The 24,347-nt window shown below is 41.2% G+C and overlaps 4 protein-coding genes across 4 annotated transcripts; all 4 read left to right on the top strand.

The window, feature by feature from the left end:
* The first annotated feature begins 16,682 nt into the window (after window positions 1-16,682).
* LOC149964398 (uncharacterized) lies at window positions 16,683-17,114 on the top strand. The gene is made up of 2 exons (XM_090167158.1): window positions 16,683-16,838; window positions 16,887-17,114. The coding sequence occupies exons 1-2, from the start codon at window positions 16,683-16,685 to the stop codon at window positions 17,112-17,114; spliced, it is 384 nt and encodes a 127-aa protein (XP_090023284.1).
* A 1,996-nt stretch (window positions 17,115-19,110) lies between these two features.
* On the top strand, window positions 19,111-19,749 carry LOC149964397 (uncharacterized protein F54H12.2-like). The gene has a single exon (XM_090167151.1). The coding sequence runs from the start codon at window positions 19,111-19,113 to the stop codon at window positions 19,747-19,749; it is 639 nt and encodes a 212-aa protein (XP_090023277.1).
* Window positions 19,750-21,109: 1,360 nt separating this feature from the next.
* On the top strand, window positions 21,110-21,646 carry LOC149964396 (baculoviral IAP repeat-containing protein 7-B-like). The gene has a single exon (XM_090167146.1). The coding sequence runs from the start codon at window positions 21,110-21,112 to the stop codon at window positions 21,644-21,646; it is 537 nt and encodes a 178-aa protein (XP_090023272.1).
* Window positions 21,647-22,023: 377 nt separating this feature from the next.
* Window positions 22,024-22,602, top strand: LOC149964395 (baculoviral IAP repeat-containing protein 7-B-like). The gene has a single exon (XM_090167144.1). It carries the CDS (start codon window positions 22,024-22,026, stop codon window positions 22,600-22,602), a length of 579 nt encoding a protein of 192 aa, XP_090023270.1.
* The last annotated feature ends 1,745 nt before the right edge of the window (window positions 22,603-24,347 follow it).

Below are 24,347 nucleotides of genomic sequence, written 5' to 3'. Positions count from 1 at the left end.
ATTACCCTTCTCAGTCAAAAAGCTTAATAACAAATGAAGTTCTTCAGTTCAGAAAATCTCCAGATATTCGAATTCCATATAATAGCATTGTTGGCATAAGCCTTCTCAATACCACAAATCTGAAAGCTAGCTCTTAGGGTAGATCGTGAAACGAAGACTCAAAGGGTTTTGAACTATGTTTGACTCAACTTTTTCTGTTACTTCACGTTTAGACTTTATTGAGTAGCCATGGTCCTCAGAAATATGCCACCGTCTGGTTATTATTACCACGTAACTGTTTGAAAAATCACAATTAAGAATTAACGGAAGATAAGATAGCCTGTATATAGATAAGAGGATTATGGATAAACAGGAATATAGGTAAGGCTCCATGATTCCCTTATCCATAATCACTTTTTTTTTATAGATACCAAAATTATATAGCAATTTTTAAAGAGCCACCGAATTTATAGATACTTAACCTCGCTTATTTTTTTTGCCTCCGGCGTTTTACGGAGTCTCGCTTACCACCCGTCGTTTATGGATACTTACAATGACCGTTCAAGCCGCTGATTTCCGCGCGCCAGGGGTCCCCCCTCTTTTTTCCGACAATAGCAACCCTAAGAATGTTACTCGCTCCCTCGCTCTTTTTTCGTAGGAATAAGCCTCTTTCACGGCGCGTGTCCAATTGCCTAATATTAGATAAGTTGAATAACAAGACATATATTATTTCATTTTAATTTTAATTTTAATAATACACCAGACTAGGTAACTGAGTAAAACACAAGAAGAACAGATTATACGCTTGAAGGGCAGATGTCAGGTTACGCCTTTCAATCAGATTAGTGTAATCGGTTATAATATTGAAGGGATTGGAATAACTACCAAATTTACGCATTACGTCCTGAAATATATCGGAATCTTCTTGGCCGAAATGGATCTCTTCAAAATCTTTGCTGTCAGGGTACCCGGCGAGTCGCTAGACGTGAAGTTTGAGAACTTCGAACATGGCTTCAATGCACGGCCTCTCCTTTTCAATCTCAGTCAAATGTTTGTCAACGGCATGTATTCGCTAGCGAAACGGGTATAGGCGGCGCCACAGTCGCTACCCCTGCAGCTTGGTTTGTCTGCGTACCTTGTTGATCAAAACAAACGATTAATATGGCGGATTGTAGGCGCAGAGGTGGCATAAATTGCCTTTTTGTAGTAATACTGCCTTTAAAAATATTACAATTCGAGTAAATGGTGAGAAAAGAACGTTGGAGTTATCGTTTCACAATTTTCCGAAATGCAAAAATCTTTTTAATGTGTGGTTAACTAATATAAAATCAGGGAAGATGCCTAGTTAGTGGGCACAGATTTGCAGCGCCCATTTTAAAGAGAAAGACTTTTTAGAAAGAAATGGTGAGACACAAATTTTACTTGTTATTACTGATTTTAAAGTTAATATTATTAAATATATATCATAATAACTGTCATTTAGATGAAGAGAATTCAAGAGACGCATGAAATGCAGTGCCATTCCAAGCAATAATTTACCATGTAGACTTATTACAAATCCAATGTAACTAAATAAAAAGAGAGGACCCTACGTTTTGTGAATCGTTTTAAAGGTGATCTGTTTTATTATTTACTGCAAAATAAGGAAATGCTAATGAATTAAATTAATTTTAGGTCAAGCCGTTCGATTGTCATTATCGCGGGAAAATATTACATTGAGGCCCACAAAATTATGCGTTAAAAGGGGCATATTTTTCTATTTTGTATTGGACCCCAATTTTCCAATCTTTGCCACCCTGATGGTTCGGTATGAGTTTTCGAGTTGATTAATAACATTTCGAGCTATTGCCGCAGATCCCAATATGTTTAAAAATAATACTGTAAATTCAAATGGTTTTTATATCTTAACATTTTATTCACTTCTATTGTAATTTCTAATTAAGTGGTTTCTTCAATGAATTTATTAGCTTTTAACTTTGAATTACTTCTATAATACATTTCTTTTTGCCTTTTTAGTTAACATGGCTTTGAGTAGAAAATTCATAACATAAATAGTTCAGTTCATTTGTTATCTACAAATACTAATTGGCCAAAATTTAAAATAGGAACTAATTTAACATATTAAAAATATAACTTTTCTTTAACTAAAATCTAAAATAAAAATTATATATTTGGACAACGTTTTTCTTCAAATATTGTCAGTCTCTCTTAATATCAATTAAAAATAGCCCTTGAGAGAATAGACAAAAAAATGAAAAGGCCTAGCTGAATTTTTCCATAGTAGCCTCTACAGTCGTTAGCCAGTAGATTCCTTCCTTTCCAACTTAGTTATTTTGTGCCACTGTCTCTTCAATTGATATTATCTTCGCTACAAATGGACTCTCCACAAATATTTTATCCCGATTAAAAGTTAGAAATAAATTTTTGAGACTAACTAAGTGACCAAATAAGAGTACATAAACCTTTTTGAGCCAGCCAAATTTAACCCTCGCAACTCTAACCATTTTATTACCGTACAAAACCGAAGGCACAGTTAGTTCTTTTCCTTCATTTTACCCCACTTCTAAAGTCAGAAAGTTGGGATAGCTCTCAGTATCTTTATATATAAAATAGACCAGCAATTTACTGCATGTTTGCAAAAGCCTGAATTTCTAGAATAATAAGTAAAACAGGTTACATTAAAGAATTGGGTTTTAATAAAAAATATATTTACCCACTATTGCATGAACAATGGACACTTTCAATGCTGTGTTTTCCATCACCAACTTCAAATTTTTACTTTTGTTTTAAGCATCCGCACACCTTATTCTATGGATCAAGAGTAGATTACTCTCCAATATACTTAAAAATTTCAAGCATGGAGCGATTGACTAATATACCAAATAAAATTATTTAAAATACATTATACATTATACAAAATGCTGAAGCTACTAGTCTATGAAATAAGAACAATCTGGGCTTGTTCTAATGTGAAGATAATAATAAATTTCCTACATACCTTTAAAACTGATCCCGTGAATGAATTCTCCAAGGCCTACTCATAGTGTTATTAAACTCGAATATTTATACTTATATTTACGAATTCAATACCTATTGACAGTTCAAAATTAATAAATAAATGTCGTATATACACCTTTGTTAATACAAAACATTCGAACACGCTTAAACAAATATGCTAAAATCGTTAGTAAAATGTTTTAATTGATGTTATAAAACGCGCATTTTCGCATAACGCCAATACCCGTATCACCCAAATATAGTTCTAGGCAGTGTGACTAGGTAGCGCAGCTGTAGTTTTCGGTGGCGAATACATAAATTAAAAGCTAGGATACCAGATTCACCAAGCTGGAATTCCTCTTTTGTCCCGAAACTTTTATACGCCAAAAGAGTAACGTTTCCTTTACTAGCTTGAAGTTCAAAAGTACGCCCCCCAATTTTGGCGAGTTTTTTTCAACTTCTCTGGTGTGTGATTCAATGAGGTACCAATTTTGATACATCTTATTTAAAGCTACAGGTGGGAGGCATATCGAGTATTGGAAAGTAACGTCGTTGAAAAAGAATATTTCCAAATCCTCACCTTTTAAGCCGATTGATAGACACGAATTTTTTCCTTAACGCCAACGGAAATTGATTTTCCGCTGAAAGTTAGCATCTTGTTTACTTTTACCAAAATCGTAAGACATCTTAACGCTTCGAAACCCGAATACGAAATGACGCAAACCAGGGAGCTCTCCCCTGTATTAATATCCCTCGGATGACTCATGCACCCCGGGGAAAAAATATATCAGCCCGGACAAGTTTTTTATATTATCCTTAAAAAGTAAGTTCTAAAATATAGAATCTAAATTTCAAAAAAGAATCTAGTAAAACTTCTAACGTTTTTAAGGGGGTTTTTAATTATACCAGGGAGTTACTTTTTTTACCCTTCCATCACTGATTGTATCAAAAAATATAGGTGCAATAAGAACGAGTATTTGATTTTTAAATTTTACCTGGAAAAAAAGAAAATGTTTTAATAAAATTTCCGGAGCCGCGATTAAAAAAGTAAGAAATACTTAAGACATTATATAAACTAATGGGCCCTCTCCGCCACCGCCGCCGCTATTATGGCGCGGACCGCGTCTATCACGACGTCCGGTAACTCGGATGTAGGCTAAAGAAATATTATTATTATTTTTTATTTAGATTAGTAAAATTTCTTCTTAGACAACGACGACGCCGAAAGACTCCCCGTCCAATGGAGGGTTGACAGCCGCTAACGATAAAATATATATAAAAAAATAACCGATATTTTCTAGGAAAAAACGCTTACGGGTCGGGAATCTCTATTGGGACGGGGACGACCGGTCGGCCACGCCCGTACCCCGGAACTCTCGGGAGTGGTAGGCTTTCCTCGGGACTATTGAAAATCATATTTTTAAGAAATGTAAAAAAAAATAGTTAAAAATAACCGATATTTTCTAGGAAAAACGCTTACGGGTCAGGAATCTCGACCTCGACGGGGACGACGGGTCGGCCGCGCCCGTACCCCGAAACTCTCGGGAGTGGTAGGCTTTCCTCGGGACTAATGAAAATCATTTTTTTAAGAAATGTAAAAAAATAGACCACGGTCGACTTGCATGGCCTCTAACGGATTTCGTCTACTTCCACGAGCTAGCATTTTGGAATGAAGCCGGAGAATTTTAACACTCACGGTCAAAAAAACGAGAAGGTTGACAATGGGTTTGTCGAGAGAGAGAAGAGGGTTCTTAGCCCGCGGGGGGGTTGAATTACCCACACCTGCAAGTAGAAACTGCCGCAAGCCAAACGGCGGTGGGGACAATACCCAACTTTTTTGATGAAAATAGATTAAAAAATAAGCTTACTGGGAATTATTTAAAAGACGATTTTCGAAAAAACATTTTTATTGAGAAAAATATATTGATATATACAAGTAAAAAATAAACAAATAAATAAGTAAACGTTTCGCGAGAGTTTTTTTTGCCTAAATCCGGGGATGGAAAAAGTCCCGGGGAGGCGAAACCGGGGGTGAATTGAGGAGGACGGAGCTGTAAAAAGCTATACTTTTTATAAAAATTAACTTACGAAGGCATTATAGGAGGAGAAGGCACGGCCACATCAAGGTCATTCTAGAAATTAGGCAGAGGAGGCGGTACGAAAAATCTAGTTTCGTAAAAAATGTTAGAGTCCTAGTTTATATCTGAAAATTGTCATTTTTTACAACATATCAGCAGCGAAGGCAGTCGCGGCAAAATCTCCGGTTATCACCGAGGTGATATGGGAAATTGCGGCGTGCTGGGCATCACAAGCGTGGGCGACAACCACCTGGAAGTCAAGGGCAGTATTTAATAAGGAAGGGGGGTCATCGTGGTCGAGAGAAAACAGTAGAAGAGAGTCCGCCATGTTACGGGCCGCGTGAAAGGCACCACGTAACACGGTGGCCAGGGAGATTAACGAAGACACATAGCGGTGATCACCCTGAATAACTGCGGGGAGTACAGGCGGCGATGGTGAATGAACCGCTGGGGGTGGGGAAGGAGATGAAGGTGGGCTAACGAAAAAAATTATTTAGGCTATTTTTTAAAAAAGGGGTGAACTATTTCTAAAAAACCTACTCGGGAGAAATTATCACCACTTCCGGTGATGAAGGGAAGAGAAGGTTCTCGTTCCAATGAGAATAGCCTGGAACAGGGCTTGCAGGGGAATAACTAGGTAACAATATATATTACAATAACGAAACGAAAATATATAAATATCAAAACTCACGAAATAGAGGTAAGAACCTCCAGCTCTGCCCTAGAGGAGGAATCCGACGATGAAGACGATTGACGACTAGATAAATTTTTAAAGTTAGAATTAACACCAGCCATTTTAGGGGGCGAGGTCGAAACCCGGATGACCTCTAGGGGGTTAACCCCTAAGGAGTTTCATTGGACCCACGCGTAATTTACCGCTAGAGATTGTTGCGAAAAGCTAGACAGTTTCTTTCACCAAATAAAAGCGCGTCCAAGTTATTTTACACAACCCGAGAGTTTACGACTTAAGGTTAACTTTCAATAAAAGAAGGAATTTTTATAGCGAACGGGGAAAAATACAAAGACAGATCAGAGGATTTTTTATTTCTAAAGCGAGATTATGCGAATCAGAATTATTAGCTGTCGATGAATTTAGGGGAATAATACGAGCGGACCCTGCTTCAAATTGTGATTAACGGGGGTGTTTTTCAAAAAAACCATGGGAAATATTCTACCTGAATAATATTACGCGTTGGATAGACACGATTCATTTTATCGCTTAAGTGTTTTCCACCCCCCTACATGTCTGGAATACCATCCCCCGAGGGGGAGGGGTCCTTAAAACCGAGACCATAAATAGACCCGGGACCCGATTAAAAGTTCCATTCGATATTTACCCAAAAAATATGGAACAAAATTTCCTTGACGCACTCCGTGATTTTAAATCGGATATAAGACCGGTAAGCCTTAATTTCCTTTATAGGTTTTTTTTTATTTGACTTCGTTACACCATTGCCCTGATGAATTACCGCGCGTATTACCTTAATGTTTGAAAGATTTGGAATTGATACGCGTATTTATTAAACTTCTCGATTACCTTAAACTTATACCTCTAGCCCCCCGCGAAATTGCAATAATTTAAGAGAATTGGAATCGTTAATTGATAATGTCCCAATCGAAATTAAAACCTCGACCTTCTTAGCTGAATGCGCGAAACAACGCGATGTATTAAATAAGTTCGGGGAAGATGATGACTTCGATTACATTTTGTCTAACCAATCAAACGATCCAGCGGCCACTCAACCACGCGAATTTCCAGTTAACCCTAGCCCCGTTAGCTCCCTTGATAACAACTCGCTGGACGCCGATTTCCCGTTCTCAAATAATTTGTGGATGCCCCTGGCTGAAAAGATATCAGACGCGACTCTAAACGGGGACTCTTCCAGTTCGAATGACGAGATAAAATTCATAGAATGTTTTAACCCTTCGGAAAAAACACCTAGCCCTGAATCAACCACCCCCGAAAAAGAGATTACGAATTCCGAAATATTTACGGATGATTTTTCACTGCCCCCGAATATTCTCAGTTTGAAAAAACTCTACTAATCAGTTCTAACCCCGCGACGCCCCCTCTAGAAATTACTCAACTTTCCCCAGAAAAAAAGCCCAGAATGGGGGCACTCCAGCCTCCTCTCGCAATTTTCTCAGCTTGAAAAAGCATTACTAATTAACAGCAAACCCGAAACCAGCGGACATTCGGTAGACCTCAAAAAACCGATCGAAAATATTATCCCTATCGCTAGCGCGCCCGATAAATGTCCTTCAACACGGGACCTTAAGCCCCCAAAGACTTCCCTACTAGCTGATATAATCAGGGAAACAATCGGGACTGAACTTGAAGGAACGAATATTTTTAAAAACAATGATGAAAGGGGAGCCCCCTCGATCCCCCCCGAAAACCATATAGACTCCCTTAACGACGATTTATTATTACCTTCTGAAGAAGAAAACTGGCTAGCGGAATTCCCTTTAAACGAAACGTCAAAACGCCCAGCTGACAGTTCCGAGAATAGCGAGACACGTGGGTTAGCTACAGCGAGCGGATCGCCCGGGGCCTTGGCGCGCCGAGAGGAGAGGATAGGCTCGCTCCTTGCTCCGACACGTGGGTTAGCTACTGCGAGCGGTTCGCCCGGGGCCTTGGCGCGCGGAGAGGAGAGGCTCGCTCCTTGCTCCGTCAAATATTGGAACGCTTTCGCCATCTGGCGGTCTTAAGCGACATGCCTCTTTCGCGAATATTGGACCCCTCTCGCCATCTGACGTCGATGGCGTTAACTATTCTAATAAGGAGGAAAAAATAAAAATAGACGTTTGAATCCGGGAGTAGATACTCCTATTATCCCACCCCTCGATTTGAATATTACGTCAGAATTTCACGAGGGTTCAATCGTTAATAACTTAGTTCCTTCTAGAAAAAGAAAGTCTTTATCGCAACTTCCACCGCGTAATTTAGAGGTTCCTGAAGCGGAATCCGGGGAAGTTTCGCCGCGACCCGGGACTTTCCCTCAAACTAACGCGATATTTCTCTTCTCGCAGCGATTCCCCATGTCCCGTGTTTTCTCCTTCTCCTCGCAAGAACCGCGACACTTTTCTAGATCAACCAGGGCCCTCGCGTAAAATTTTAAAGTGGGGCAGTGAAAGTGAAAGTTCAATTTCATCATTCGAATGGTATTAGAGTGAAGATATTCCTCCCATTTTGTCGCCTCTCCCCACGGACGATGATGAAGTTCCACCGCCTCAACCATTCCCGCTTGATGAACTAGATATCGATCAACCATCCCCGATTCAAGTTAGAGGCAATCAACCGGAAATCGTCCAGCCTCTTCCAGCAGCCCAGCCTGAAGACGTACCTGCTCTTCAACAAGAGGAAATAATTCAGCCTCTTCAGGTCGCAGTAATCCCCCCACTTCCGGTTCAAGTCATCGAGGCTCCACCCGTTCAACAAGATGGCCAGCGTCTTCAGCTGGAACTGCCCGCGAATTTCGAAATTTTACAAGACGGGACGAAAGAATATCCGCTATTCAATCTCGTTGGTAGATACGTTGAAGTACGCTTCCTGGGCGACGTAGAACTCGGGATTACCCAATTCGTGACCTTTATTTTCGATCAACTTCTCGATGATGACCAAGTTCAAATTTCCTGTACCTCCGAAGTCTTCCCGGCCAGGGTCCTCGAAATTTCTTTCCGGCAGAAACCACAACTTGAGCCCGGTGATGTATTCGGCTCGAAGGGGAAATTTACCTTGATGAGCGAGATGATTTCTGGAACTCACCTATTTTATTCCCTTTAAACGGAGTAAGATTACCTCATGGGGGTCATTGAGGCGACGCGGGTTAAAAAGACACATCGACTACATACGCGACAAAAGCGGTTCAAAATAAAGACTCGTTATGTCTACCGCGTGCCTTAATTATAGCTATCGCTCATTTAAAGAAAACGCGAAACCCCGGAAATACAGAATATTTCCAGGAGTATAAGGCTTTGTACAAGGCCTCTTCACGAAAACAAAGAGATAAAGCCGAGGAGTTACGCGTCGAGGCTGGCGTTTCGAAACGCGAATGTGGCGCTTTCAATAGTTTAGTTCATTTCCAATTCATTATCTCTGATTATCTAATAATCGTTTTTGAGGTTTATAGTGACAGACCTAGAGTCTTATTCCAAGGCGAAAGCGGGAACTCCGAAAATAAACTTTATTTAATTTATAATCAAAAACATTACGACGTAATCGCGAAATTGACGTCATTCTTCGCCACTAATTATGCCTGTTCCACCTGCTTGGTCGGATACGATAAAAAGGAACGCCACAAATGCGCTATTTTCTGTAAATCCTGTTTCAGACAGCAGAATTGCGCTGGTGAGCTCGTCAAATGCGCCGATTGCTTTCGCTCCTTTCACGGACTGGAATGCTTCCAAAGCCATCGCGAATCGGTTTCCTCCCTCTGTGGTCAGGTTAAAGTCTGTAAAGACTGTTACAAATACGTGGACTATCGCTCTAGGGAAACTCTCCATTCTTGTTCGGAAGTTTTCTGTCGTATCTGCCAAAAACACGCGCCGCATCCTCACCTTTGCTTTGTCCACCGAATTAAAGACCGCCCCGATCCTGACATGACCAAAAGATTATCACTAGGGGGCGTGCCTTCTTATTTATTCGTGTTTTATGACATCGAGTCAATTCAGAATAAACAACACGTAAATAAAAAGGGGGCGTTCGAGCACGAGCCGTTTCTTCTAATATACCAAATTGTATGCCCCGCGTGTATCGACTAGCGAGACTCGAACTTCGATTGTGGGGTGTGCATCCGCTTTAGCTCGCGACAAAAATTTTTACGGAGGAAATGTCGTGAATAAGTTTGTGGATTAAATCAGAACTCTCGCGGCTATTAATAAAAATACTTATTCGCCCACGCCGCTAAATGCTACGATCTACAATTTGTTTTTAAAGCCGTTCTATCAATCGACGAGACCTTTGTGCCCATCGTGATAGTAAACGGGACTAAAATTCTCTTCTTTAACTGCTTTAATTTCAATTTTCTCGATTCCTATTCATTCATTCCCATGGGACTCACCGCGTTTAGGAGGACGTTTGGACTAGGGCCTTCCATGGATAAGGGTAGATTCCCTCACCTATTGTTTAATTTTGTCGAAAATAATTTCGATCCTGCTGACCCCATAACCACTAAATATTCGACCGAGAAGGGGGATAAATTTCCGCCCCTTGAAGCGTACGAGGCTAACTACCTAGGGGTAAAGGAAAGAGTGGCCCTTCTTAAATGGCACGGGGAGCAAATAGCTGCGGGTGGTCTCTTTGACTTTCTAAAAGATGCGATTTCGTATTGTACGGCGGATGTCAATATTCTCCGACTGGGATGCGCTACGTTTCGACGTGAATTTATGGAAATCTGCGACACTGACCCTTTCCGCGCCGCCATCACGCTTCCAGGCACCTGCAATTACGTCTTTAGGAAACGCTTCCTCATTCCGGATACGATAGGGATACTCCCCCGGGGGGATGAGAAATAGGGACCGACAGTCAGGCGTGGCCTTTGAATGGCTCGCCTGGGAAGAAAAATGCAGGGGTATAAGAATAGTGTCAGCTATGCAGGGGCGAGAGGCCATGGTCGGTAAATCTAGACGGGAACGACGTCTACATGTTTCAAGGATGCTATTTTCATGGCTGTGTACGATGTCAAGTAGTGGGGAGAGACAGACCCCTATGGTCAGATCCCACACAAACGTTTAACCTACGATACCAACAAACAATCAGGGTCGTTGCTCAACTACGGAAACTTAAGAAAAACGTCATAGAGATCTGGAAATGTGATCTCCGTCGTCAAGCCAAGGATAAGGCTTTTTTCGAAAAAGTACGCGCCAAGTTAATTTCACCCTTGAATCCCCGAGACGCGTTTTTCGGAGGGAGAGTTAACGCGACAGTCCTTTACTTCAAGGCCAAAGGCGATGAACGCGCGTTTAACGTTGACATGCTTTCACTTTACCCGACTGTGAACCTTTTAGATAAAATACCCGTCGGCCATCCAAAGGTTTTATTAGACCCGGATGATTTACGAGATCTCGATTCTCTGGACGAGTTAATTCAGTGCCGCGTTCTCGCCCCTCCCAGACTTTTTCATCCTATCCTACCCATGCACTGTAATTCGCGACCTCTATTCGTCTTATGCGGTACCTGTGCACGTCTAAGAATTCAAGGAAGGTGTCCTCATTCCGATCCCGAGCGGGCATTCGTGGGGACATTCGTTTCCGACGAACTGAAACTAGCCGTCTCCAGAGGTTACATTTGAAATGTACGAGGCTTGGCATTATCAAACAACACAGTATAACAAGGAGACCCAGGAGGGGGGTTTGTTTTCGGACTACATCAAGACAATGTACAAAATGAAGGCCGAGGCTTCGGGGTTTCCAGCGGGTATCACTACCCCCGACGAAAAAAAAACAAATACGTCTCGGATTTCGAGGACCACGAAGGGGTTAAACTCGACCCTACGAATATCGCGTTAAACCCCGGTAAACGCGCGGTCGCTAAGTTCATGTTAAATAGTTTTTACGGTAAGTGGGGGCAACGGAATAACCTCGTAAAAACTGAGATCATTAAGGACCGCGAACAATTCTGTAAACTATTTAACGATCCGAATATTGAAAGGAAAAGTGTCTTGGCGATAAACGATAAGACGTTGCTTTTCAAATGGGAACATCTCAAGGAAATTGATCCGGTTTTGGCTCATGTAAACGTAGTTTTAGCCTGTTATACCACCGCTTTTGCCCGAATGAGGCTCTATAGTCATTTAGAGGCTCTAGGAGATCGTATTTTATACCACGATACGGACAGCTTAATTTATAGATCACGTGATGGGAATAAGCTAGTGCAGGAAGAGAGCTTTCTAGGGGACATGACCAATCAACTTTCCGAATTTGGTGCAAATTGCCATATTAACGAATTTTGCTCGGGCGGTCCCAAAAATTACGCCTTCCGCGTACTCAACCGCGATACTGGTGAAATTAAGGAGGTCGTCAAGGCTAAAGGTCTTAGGCAGGAATTCCATCTCTATGGACTCATTGAAAGGGATGCTTGGAATCGACGTAGACGCACCCACTCTCGAGAAAGAAATCGAAATTCCCCACCATATTTGTCGGTTAAATGATCATACAGTGGTAACTGTAAAACAAGTTAAAAAATATCGACCAGTTGTCAATAAATTACGCGTTATCGATAATTTCGAAACATTACCGTTCGGATATAAAGAATAATATTTTTTAAAAATGACTAGTTCAGAATGAGAATGAAAACATATCCTAATATTCAGGTATAACCCTCTTATAGAATGTCGGTAAAGGAATTATTGATTAATTACCCTTATACGCGAAGTTTCGCTAATAACTGTTTTTTATCCAACATATTCAAAGATAAGTCGTTATGGCTTTAAAACTATTAACCTATAATGTTACTCATATTAGGCGATAAGTCGCCTTAAAATGGCAGCATCAGTATTAAGTAAAGAACACCGCTAAACTCATATTTTATTTTTACCCGAACGGTTTGTTTTTTAAATATCGATGTAGTTTAACTTAGAGGCCTCATTTAATAAAGCATGTTACCACTGTATGGTCCTTTCTCCGATCTTCTGAGCGGACCGAGCAGTAGTGGAAAGTCCGTTTTGATGGCGCGAATTATAAAAAATAAAGATGAAATGATTTCCCCACCGCCGACTAGAATATTTTCGCATTATAGTGAGCGGCAAACACTTTATGACACTTTAAAAGACTCCGTAGTGTTCCGAGATGGAGTCCCGAATCTCGATGATTATCCCGGTGAAGAAGGCGAACATATTCTCCTTATCGCCAACGATTTAATGAACGAGAACAATGGTCAAATCGGGGCTTTCTTCACGAAAGGCGTTCACCACCGTAATATAAGCTTCGTATTTATAACCCAGAACATTTTCCCAAAAACAAAGGATGCGCGCGACTGCTCATAGAATTCGAATTAAGAACCCTCGTGATCAACTTCAACCCACTATATTATTCCGTCGCCAATTACCGATTTGCCATCGAGGCCTATCTCGACGCGACCAAACGTCCTCACGGCTATATTATTATCGACAATAGGCAGGAGTGCCCCGATGACTTCCGTTTAAGAACGGATATTTTTCCCGACGAAACCGAAATGGTTTATATCCCCAAGAAAAAAAAGTAGGGGGTATAAAGTCAGCGGAGAGCAAGAAGTCCCTAACCAGTTCGAAAATGCCGGCCCTGGTTGCCGGACACAAAGATTTTCTCTCGGCCCTAGGTAGATCGAATTTTAAACAACAACGTGCCATTCTTTATCACGCTAAAAACCGTTAATTGATGCTATTGCTGAATGCTGCGATAATACTTTGAAAGGGAATTTAAAGTTAAACCCTTGTCAGAAACGAAAACTAGCTAAACAAAAGAAATTCATTAGACAGATAGCAGTATCATCATCCCCACCGTTACTTAAGCCCTCAGGGGGTTTTTAGGTCGTTCTTGAGGAAATAAAAAAATGTACGCTCAAAAGTTATCCCTAGTCACCCTCGACTCATTAGGTAATAATAATAAAAATGTTCTCATCCCCCCTCAAGATACCCCTCAATTTTCATTTCCCCATCCGTTAGGGCCCTCCATGGGTGAATTAAATAATAGCATGACCGACGTACTCAATTCCAATCTTGACATTCGAGCAGATGTTCCATCGATATCAAAACATTAGGGATACAGCGACGAAGCCAAAAAATAGAAAAGAAACCGGACAGGACATGGCCTTCTTAAATCTCGTACCGATTCAGTTTAGGGCGAGTGCGAAGGACTTAATTAACCGACTGATTAGTTTAAGAGATAAAGTTTCGTGGTCGAGTGAAGGCGAGTAGTTTTTAGATCAGACGCGCGTGCCCGGGTCAGACATCGCTACGCTCGTGAGTTACGCCGTTGGGGCTATAAATAGAAAACGAACGCCTCCCTCCACCGGTTGGAACGAGTTCGACGCCATGTTCACGCCTACGGTATCATTCAAGAAAACCATCCCGCGAGTGAAGAAGAAAAAAATAACATTTTCGGCGAAACCAAGAAAAGCATCAGTCGTTCGGACACCGCTCGAAATAATACCCCGGGCCTTATCGAAAGGGGTTATCAATAGAGGCGCGAAAAAAAGGAAAACGGAACAACCAATATGGGAAGAGTTTCTAACCCCGAGGCAGTCTTGAAAAAATTTATTACGATCCAAAACACCCCGCGAGTTTCGACGGATTGGAAAAACTTTATCAGGCCGTGAGAGACAGAGGTATTCCCCGGGAAACGGTAGAAAAATGGTTAACGACCCAGCAAACACAAGAACGTCCTTTGGACATCCGAAAGACGTCACACTCGGATCTTGCCTTCGTCCGTAGGACATCCCAAAATCCGGGATTGACGTCGGTTGGACGTTAAAGGACGTCCAAATGTCCGGTTTGTCTATAGCCGTAGTACGTCCTGGGGACGAGTTTTCGGACGTCCAACGGCGGTCGTCCCCTGGATGTCTTTCTGCCTTTAATTTGGTTCAATCATGGCTCAATAGGGATGAAACTAGGACGTTCATTGGATATCGTATTCTGAACAAATAATTTAAAAAGCCAAACTTTATATTAAAATTTTATTCAAAACATTAAAATATAAGATAACGGAAAAAATCCAGCAACAGGATTACAATTTGATTGTAATAACACGAACTCTGCATAAAAATTGAGAATTTAAATTTATTATATAAGTTTAATAAATTTTTACGATAGGTTTTCGAAAGTAGGAAACTCAAGTATTAGCAGTTAACATATAAATTACAAAACTTATATAGTTAATTTTTATATAAAAAATAAATTTGGAACTAAACTATTAAAAAATTAAATAACCTCCCTTATACAAATGTAAAAAAAAATAAAATTAATTTTTAAATCAGAAGCAAAATAAAACTAAGCCATTTAATACTATTCTATAAAAAAAATTAAGACTATGGGATGAAAAATGTACTCTAGAAATTGCTGTTTCTCGAAGCTTAATTTTAATATCTACCCCAATCTTACTTTTGGAATTCCAAATTCAATATATAAAATATAACAGTATGAAATAAAGCTTTAGGCGGATCACTCAGTGAGAGTAATGAATAATAAACTTAAAAAGTTCAATTGAAAAATGTACAGGTCCAAAATGAACTTTAAAAACAGCGAACCTTCCCTAACTTTCGGAGAATTCAACGCAAATCTTACTTTTAGAAATACAAATTCACTAAACTATTCACGGAACACATTTGAGCTATAAGTCCACCATTCAGTGAGAGTGAAGATGAATACTCCATAAAGGTAACGAGTCAAAATAAACTTTGATCAAACATATTTTCTTCCTACCTCTGTAAAAGACACATTAAAAAAGTCGAATTAAAATCATAAAAAAAATCAAACAGTTTTTTAATAAAATACTTACTCTTATGATATATTATCAGCGATACTAGAGATTACTATGTTATAATCTTTAACGTTTGTGTAGAACGCATGATGGACTTTATGGTGACCGATTCCAAACTATCGAGTAATGGCGTCGTACAAAAGATACTACAAACTGGGCTACCAGATATTTTAAAAGGACTTTAGCGCGGCCAACTTAGATCAGCTTTTTCGCAGTAATTGGCTGTGATTGAAGAAATAATTCATCAAATGAAAATAATGGAAATAAAAATTAAGAAAATAATAATATAAAAAATATAAAAATTAAGAACAGAAAAATTAATTAAATAATTATGTAGTTTTGATTTAACACGTAATTTCATTAATTATTGTTAAACAAACTCGTAAATTTAAATAATATTCATAATAAAATTAATATTTTGTGGTTCAGCTCAAATACAAATAAAGGTGAAACAAATTAAAATTAATTGCTGATAAACGCGCCTCTAGATATCATTGATGGACGAATAGTGGAGATCCATGCGACGTCGATTGGGCTGAATATCGGATGTCGCAAAATTGGTACTACGAGGACTAAAATGGGACGTCAGTTATTCGTCCCGTAGGACGAATTTTGGACGGGACCAAGCTGGGCTCTATGGACCATGCTGGGACGTCCCAGGGACGATTAGTGTTTGCTGGGGAAGCAAGAATCGTACACATTACATAAGACCGCCTATCGGAAATTTAAAAAGAGCAAGGTTTTTGCGACGAATATAGGCGACCAGTTTCAAATGGACTTAGCGGACATGAGAGACATTTCCCAACTCAATTCGGGCTTTAATTACCTACTAGTATGTATCGATACATTCTCGCGACGCGCGTGGGCCGTCCCTATAAAAAGTAAGAAAGCCGTGGACGTAATCGCGGCAACCGAGAAAATATTCGAGGATCTCACGCATCTTAAAGTTCAAACCGATAAAGGGGGGAGTTCACGGGGAAAAATATCAGGATTTCCTTAAAAATAAAAAAGTTAAATTCTTTACTAGCGAAAACGATACAATCAAAGCGTGTATGGTCGAGCGACTAAATCGTACGCTAAATTCTAAAATGTATAAATATTTCACCGCGAATAACACCTATCAATACTTGGACGTCCTCCCTGATTTAATTCACGCCACATTCTACGATAAAAATGGCACCCCTAGACGTTAAACCGAACAATATCCTGAAAGTATTTAAAACAATTTACAAGGAGATCCCCGTAAAAGACAGCGTCTTCCTAAACTTAAAAACGGCGAATTTTGTCGGATCAGCAAATACAAAGGGGTCTTTGATAAAGCCTACCCCGGTACTTGATCAAAAGAAGTCTTTAAAATCACTCGTCTCGTGAATTTAGACCCTTCACACGATCGAAGATTTAACGGGGGAACCAATAAAGGGACGTTACTATCAGGAAGAACTGCAATTAGCCGCTAAACCTCGGTTATACAAGATCAATAAAATTCTCAAGTCTCGTAAACGCAAAATTCAGGTCGAATACTTTGTCAGTTTCGTAGGATATCCGCCGAACGCGAACTCGAGGGTCAAGAAAAAAGATGTATCTGACATTACCTTCAAACGCTAGCATGCGGGTTTACGCCGACAATACGATGGCCTCCTATACCTCCGCGTTACCGAAACCTGTCGAATTGGCGGGGTCTTGGGAGTGCGGAATAGCTGAGATAAATTACACTAGCGCATTCTTCAACGTTCTCGAGGGGCAAAACACTATCGTTTTCATGGTTGTCGACGAAATCCCTCTTGTCGAATGCAACCCGTCTCCAATCGAAGTCAAACAAAATGAACCTAGAGCCACTTGGCGAGCCGCTTCAAGCCGATCAACCTAGTTTGGGTATAACACTTAAAATTACCACGCCGGGGGAAAAAAATCCGAAACGGAAAAAATCGGAGCAGATTTTCGATGTCACCAAAAACGAGGTAACCCTTACGGGTGAAGCTCAGATCGCCGAATGCGCAGCTCAGCCTAGAAGACCCAGAGGGAACTCCCACGTTTATAGGGTACCCATAGGATACTATTCTTCTACCGAACATTTAATTAAGGTAATAAACGAAATTATTAAAGAAATGAAGACGTCTCTCCAATATAACGAGATCACGCGGCGAGTCCGTATAACCCCCTTTCGCCATAACGTACTAGTGCAATTTCATTATGGCCTAGCCATGACATTGGGCTTCGATCCCGGAATTCCATCTTTGGAAAAGGGTTACCGAGGCGTTAGACCGGCCCTTATAGGCTTTCAAATCCCCCCTCAACTTTACGTTTACACTAATATCGTCGAAGATCAAATGGTTGGTGACACTCTCGTTCCTCTCGTTAGGATTGTCCCCGTAGAAGGCTCGTTTGGGGATAACGTCGGGAAAATGTACGACGTGCCTCATTACGTGCGAGTCTCCAAACGCTATTTCGAAACGATAAAAGTACATATAATGAACCCTCAGGGGAAACCGGCGCCATTTGCCTTCGGGTCTCTGACGGTTAAACTACATCTACGGAAACAAGATAATCAAGCTCAAACCGGGGGGTCTAATTTCTATCAAGGAGCCGCATATCAGAAAGGACACGGTCTCGGGAGTCTGTTCTCGGGGCTCTTCCGCTAGGCCTCCCCTCTTTTAGTTAGAGGGGCGAAGTATATAGGAAAACAAGCGTTGGGGGTCGGAAGTAAAATCCTCAATGACGCCGTGGCGGGTGAGAATATAAAATCTTCGGCGAAGCACTAGAAGGGATAACCGGGCAAAGCGGTTCGGGGCGGAAAAAGCGTAGGAGAACTAAGACGATTAGAAAGAAGAAAACCACTAGCAGGAGGAAATCTAGAAAAAGGACCGTTAAACGCAGAATCGGGGCAGTAGCTCGTCGGAAGTCCGCGAAACACGTTCGTGACATTTTTTCCCTCAACTAAAAGACCAAAATGTACAAAGTTGAAGCCTTGAAATCGGAATTGGACCTGTTCTCGGTCACCCCCGTGCAAACTAGCGTCGAAAGCGCGACTCCAACTTTCTATCGACCGATCTCTACGCTACGAGATGATTCCCAAATTGAATTTTGTATCCATGAAAGCCCGGAGTATACGGATCTCGCGATGAGTCTCCTTCACGTAAAATGTAAAGTCATGCGGGAGAATGGGGCTAATTTAGACCCCGACGTTAAATTATCAACTTGTAATAACCTAATGCATAGTCTCTTCGATCAAATTGAAATTTACTTGAACGACAATTTAATCACGCCCTCGGCAAGTCGATATTCATATCGGGCCTATTTAGAATCGCTTTTGAACTATTCCGGTGAGGCGAAAACTTCTCACCTGACTTCGTGTCTCTACGCTAAAGACGCCGCCGGAAAGTTTGACGATATAATTACCAACTCGGGGAGCAAGATTCGTCAAGCAGCTAATAAGGATTCAAAGGAAATTTCCTTAGTAGGGGCAATATACGCCGACCTTTTCAACATTCCGAAATACCTTCTAAGTGGCGTGGAAATTAAAGTTTGACTTTCTAGGAGTAAAACGGCTTTCGTCCTTATGGGAGACCCCTCGTTAAACGTGGGAAATTTTAAGATCGCTATAATGGACGCTACTTTGGAAATACGAAAATGCAAGATAAGTCCTCAAATCATTCGGGCTCACGAAAACGCTCCCTTAAGCGCCACAGCGAAATACCCCTTTACCAGAACCGAAGTGAAAAGCCACGTACTGCTCACCGGCGTTTCAAATACGAGTCTCGACAATGTGTGGCTGGGACCGCTTCCTCAACGCGTTATTATCGGCCTAGTCTCACATACGGCTTGCGCGGGCGATTTTCATAAAAATCCTTATAACTTTCAACCATTCGGGTTAAATTTCTTATCCCTCTACGTTGATTCGGACGCGGTTCCGAGCAAACCTCTCCAGCCCAAGTTTTCCCAGAATCAATTTGCCCGTGAATATTACACCTTGTTTATGGGGACGAATATCCACTTTAAAGATGATGGGAATAATATATCGCCCTCAGAATATCCGAGGAGGTACACTCTATATGCCTTTGATATCACGCCTGATCTTTCCGCAAGTGACAACTCTCATTGGAACCCCGTAAGACGGGGACAGTTACGTATCGAGTTGGGATTCGAAACCCCGCTCACGGAATCGGTTTCTGTCGTTATTTACGGGGAATTCCATAGTTTAATGCAAATAGACAAAGACCGTAACGTGGTGATTGATTATTAAAAATGAACACTTTAGAAATAAACGAGATCCTCGGGCATTTACCCGGGTATCAAGGCGCCTTTGCTTCCGATAGACTCCCCGAATATATCCCTTCCTTCCCCACCTCCCTCACGATGTGCCCGGGACTCATTGGGTAGCTATTTACCTAGACGCTTTCAGGAGGGCCGGGTACTTTGACTCGGTGCGTCGTCCCGTGAATCTTCCCACGGTAAAAAAAGTTCCTGAAAAAAAAATCCTCGAAATTATCCTAGAATAGACGTCGTCTACAGGCCGTGGGAAGCAAAGTTTGCGGACAATACTGCGTGCTCTATCTGGAACATCGCTATAGGGGGCGGAGTTTGACCTCCTTCGCTAATAGGTTGCCGAGGAACCAATGGAGTAATGACAATCGCGTGGAGACCCTATTAAGGAAGCGGATTTAACCTACCTTGAGTCAGAGGGGGTATCAGCCAACAGGAACATCATGGAAAGACCGCTGGTAGTTGTCGATTTTGAATTCTTACTCGGCGCGAAATACGAACCGGTCGTTAAAGAAGTTGCCGTCGCCATCGTCGGGGAATTTCCCCTAGTTAAAAGTTTATTCGTTAAACCTCTGTACCACGGTAGCGGTCTTTCTCATCACGTAGCCCGGCAAAATCCATGGGTCCTTACCCACATCAACGGTTACCTCTGGAACCACGGCGATACCCCCTACATCGAGCTAGAACATCGGCCCAAGGCCTTAACCGAGGACTCCGAATTCGTTTACTGCGAGGGAGAGGATAAATGCCACGTTCTCAGGAAACTCACCCTCCAAGAGGTGATCGAACTCGGGGGAATCGGTTGTCCAAAGGCCAAGGACATCACTATCGAGCAGAACTTTCGGTGTCGATTTCATCGACGAGGAAGCCCGACGCTTCTCTGCGCGCGGGAGAAGGCCTGCCGCTTCGCCAAGTGGCTGGAAGCCCATCACCAGACGGCTCCCTCGCCCCTCTTCGAAGAAGACGAAGGATTCTTTTGAAACTTTTCTTTATTTCAAAACAATTAATTCTTTTTCGAACTCTAGTGTATTTAAAAAACCATTACGTAATTTTCTCAATTCGCGCGTATTTTCATTTCGTATCATTTTTTGTAATATGTATTAGTAAATGTTTCGTTCGAATTTATGTTTTCTTATTCAACATACGCGCCTAAACTTGTAAAGGGGGGTGGGGGAAAGAGAAAGTCGAGGGTTTTTTTAGCCGTCTAGTACCGGATCATTCCCGAAGTCTGAGAAGTAAGAGGTAGACGTAATTTTCTTAAGTTAAAGATGAATTTTGAGAAAAACAGAATCGCTAGTTTCAAGGGTTTTCCCTGTACGTTTTTAAACGTGAGGGAGCTAATGAAAGCGGGTTTTTTCTACGTCGGTCACTGGGACAGCGTAATGTGTTTCTCCTGTCAGTGTGTCGTCAAGGACTGGACGTCCGACGACGTCCCGTTACTAAGACACGAAAAAGAGTGTAACTTTTTTCCGTTCATGAGCAATGATTTTTCGGGAAACGTCCCAGCCGTATCGATGGAGCTTGAAGGGACAGGGTCAAAGCCGATGCGATACGAGATTGCACGAATTCGTTCCTTTACTAGAGGATTTAATAATAAGGAAGGTTTGCCGATTGATCCTTTAAGGGAAGCTAGGCATTTATCCAAAGCTGGTTTTTATTATACGAATTTCAAAGATTGCGTTAAATGCTTTTCCTGTTCTGGGGAACTAATGAACTGGAATAAGGAAGATAGTCCGTTCGAGGAACATCGGGAAAAATTTCCTCATTGTAAATTTCTTTTTTCAAGGGCAAGAAGTGGAAATGTAAAGCATTTTATAACCGCTGAGGATATCGTAGAAAAAGACAACCAATTGAATTATTCGACTTACCCCGAATAACTATTAATATACGATTATTTAAACGAAATAGTCGAAGTCTTAGATAAAGGCCAAGATCTAGACATGCCCGGGCAATAATAGATTTTATATTTCTCCCGAGGAATTCGAGGGGGGCCGCGTGATAATAGACTATTTTTTAGGGGGGTCATTCACCCCTCAGCGAGAGATGAAAAGAGGGATTTACCCCCGCCTCGGTTCTAAGGATCATTCGATCGGTCGGACGAAGGTGATAGACACCATTTTACTCGGCTTCCGTTAAAAGATGCATTTTTAGAAAAATAGGATCGCTAGTTTCAGAGGGTTTCCCTGTAAGTTTTTAAATCCTGAGGGAGCTAGCGAAAGCGGGTTTTTCCTACACCGGGCACACTAATAACGTCATGTGCTTCTCTTGCGAGAGGGTCGTCAAGGGGTGGATGCCTAACGACGTCCCGTTACTGAGACATATAGAACAGAATCGCTTGTGTAAATTGGTAAATGACGAGAATACAGGGAATGTCCCCGTCCTAACACTGCCGAAAGAGGAGACGGAGGAGGAGGACACGGAGCTAAATCCTATGCGCCATGAGCTCGAGAGACTTCGCTCGTTTAACAACGGATTCCCGGTTAATATCGTAGATGGTAGAGCCTTAACTCGGGCTGGGTTTTATTATTTAAATTACAAAGATTCTGTTAAGTGTTTCGCGTGTGAGGGTGGACTTATGGTGTGGGTAAAAGGCGATAGTCCTTTCGGTGAACATAGGAAATATTTCCCCCATTGTAAATTTATATTAGGGGAAGAATGTGGAAATGTATCTCATTTTATAGCTGACGAGGATATTGTAGAAACTAACCAGCCACCTTATTCTTCGACTGCCGAGAAAGCCATAGTATACTGTTTTTTGAAAAAGGTTGTTGACATTTTAGAGGGGGATAATAGGAAACGACTGGAGACTAAACATTTTTGCACAATTGGATAATAGGTTTTGGAGGCCGTGGGAATCTCTCTTTTCCCTAACTTTCTCACGGTTTGAGAAATTCCTTCATTCGGGGGTCTCTCTCTTGCCCCCTAGATAGAGATTTCTCCCGGGATTTTAGTTCGATAGGAATCATTCGATCGCTAGTTTACGAAGGTGTCGGACAAAGTTTTTAATCTACTCTAGAAAAAAATTAATACCCTGGCAAAGCGAGTCGCTAGTTTTAAAAAGTTCCCGGTGGAATATATGGACACTCTCGAACTAGCCCAGGTGGGCTTCTTCTACATCGGGCATAAGGACATAACCATCTGCTTCTGGTGCGACGGTCTGGTGCGGGATTGGGAGCTGGGATCTAACCCCTTACATTGCCACACCGCCTTGTTTCCCGAGTGCGAGTACGCTAAGCTCGAGTTCGCAAAGCTTCTGGAGACCTACGATGCCCAACTAGGCCCTATGAGGTATGCGGACGAGTGGTTGAAGACTTTCACCAGTTTCCCGCTAGAGAAGCCGTTCCACATGGAACTCACCAACGCGGGTTTTTTCTTTACCGACTTCGCGGACTGCGTGAAGTGTTTTTTCTGTGGGGGAGAGATCCAGGACTGGGGAGCGGAATACGATGCCTTCTGGAACACGGGAGACTATTTCCCGATTGCAAATTTGCAAAAAACTATTATTGCGGGAACGTCTTTTTAAAATCATTCATGCTCAACATCGCGTAACTCTCTTTTTCCTCGATGTAGAAGATCGAACTAACTATTCCTTATTAAATAATTTCCATTTTAAAAGAAGAATCTCCCGTATTAATAATATTTCACATCCTATTTTAATAAAACATGTACAGAAAAGTGTTATATAAAATGATTTAGTATAATATTCGTCTCGTTATTTTTTCCGATACATTTTAGGTAAAAAAGAAATATAGGTAAGTGGAGGTATCCATAAAATGAGGCGCGAGGTGAAGAAAAAAAGGCGAAGTTAGAGGGCTCCATAATTTTGGATCTATAAATTCGGTGGCTCTTTAAAAATCGCTCTATAATTTTGGTATCTATAAAAAAATGTGATTATGGATAAGGGAATCATGGAGCCTAATCTAGATCCATAATCCTCTGATCTTTATACAGGCTATCTTCTCTAACGGAAATTTTTAACAATAGCACCTTTGGTTTTTTATTTCTTTCGGATAATCAGTGGTCAAAGATTAAACCATATAAAAGTTATTTGCGGAATTAATTAAAGGGACACGATTAAATGAAAATTCATTATTAATGATCCAAATCGGCAGTTTTGTTTCGGTGAAGATCAAGTATTACCAAGAAAAAATATATATTGCAGAAACGCTGTTTTAAAAAAATTCACATGTTTGTTTGTCCGGGGGCTTCTCTTCTTGCACCCCATTTCTTTCCAGGTGGCCTCGCAGCTCCCCGGGACCCTGTAGCGCTCTCTATTATCACAACTGGGCAATCTGAAATCCTACTTAGTAATATAATAAAGTCGTAATGACCAAAATCCAAAAACAAATCGTTAAAAAGTGTTGAAGTAATTGTTCAACGGAGATAGTAAAGCTTCCAAGTGATGAAGAGGCTTATAACAATACGAAACTGGTTCATTTACATATATATGTACAAGGTTACATGATTTCGAGAAAACTAAACCAACTAACAACAGTTACATGCGATTATATATACAATTTAAAAAAATTACGCTTTGCACCGAAAATGCGAACGCGTTCGCAGGACAGACAGACACAC

Source organism: Leiobunum rupestre, chromosome 1 (assembly GCF_980474605.1).
Source record: "Leiobunum rupestre chromosome 1, qqLeiRupe1.1.hap1, whole genome shotgun sequence".
In the NCBI taxonomy this organism is placed as follows: domain Eukaryota; kingdom Metazoa; phylum Arthropoda; class Arachnida; order Opiliones; family Sclerosomatidae; genus Leiobunum; species Leiobunum rupestre.
Note: the sequence above shows the minus strand (reverse complement) of the source record. Positions and strands in the feature narration are given on the sequence as shown.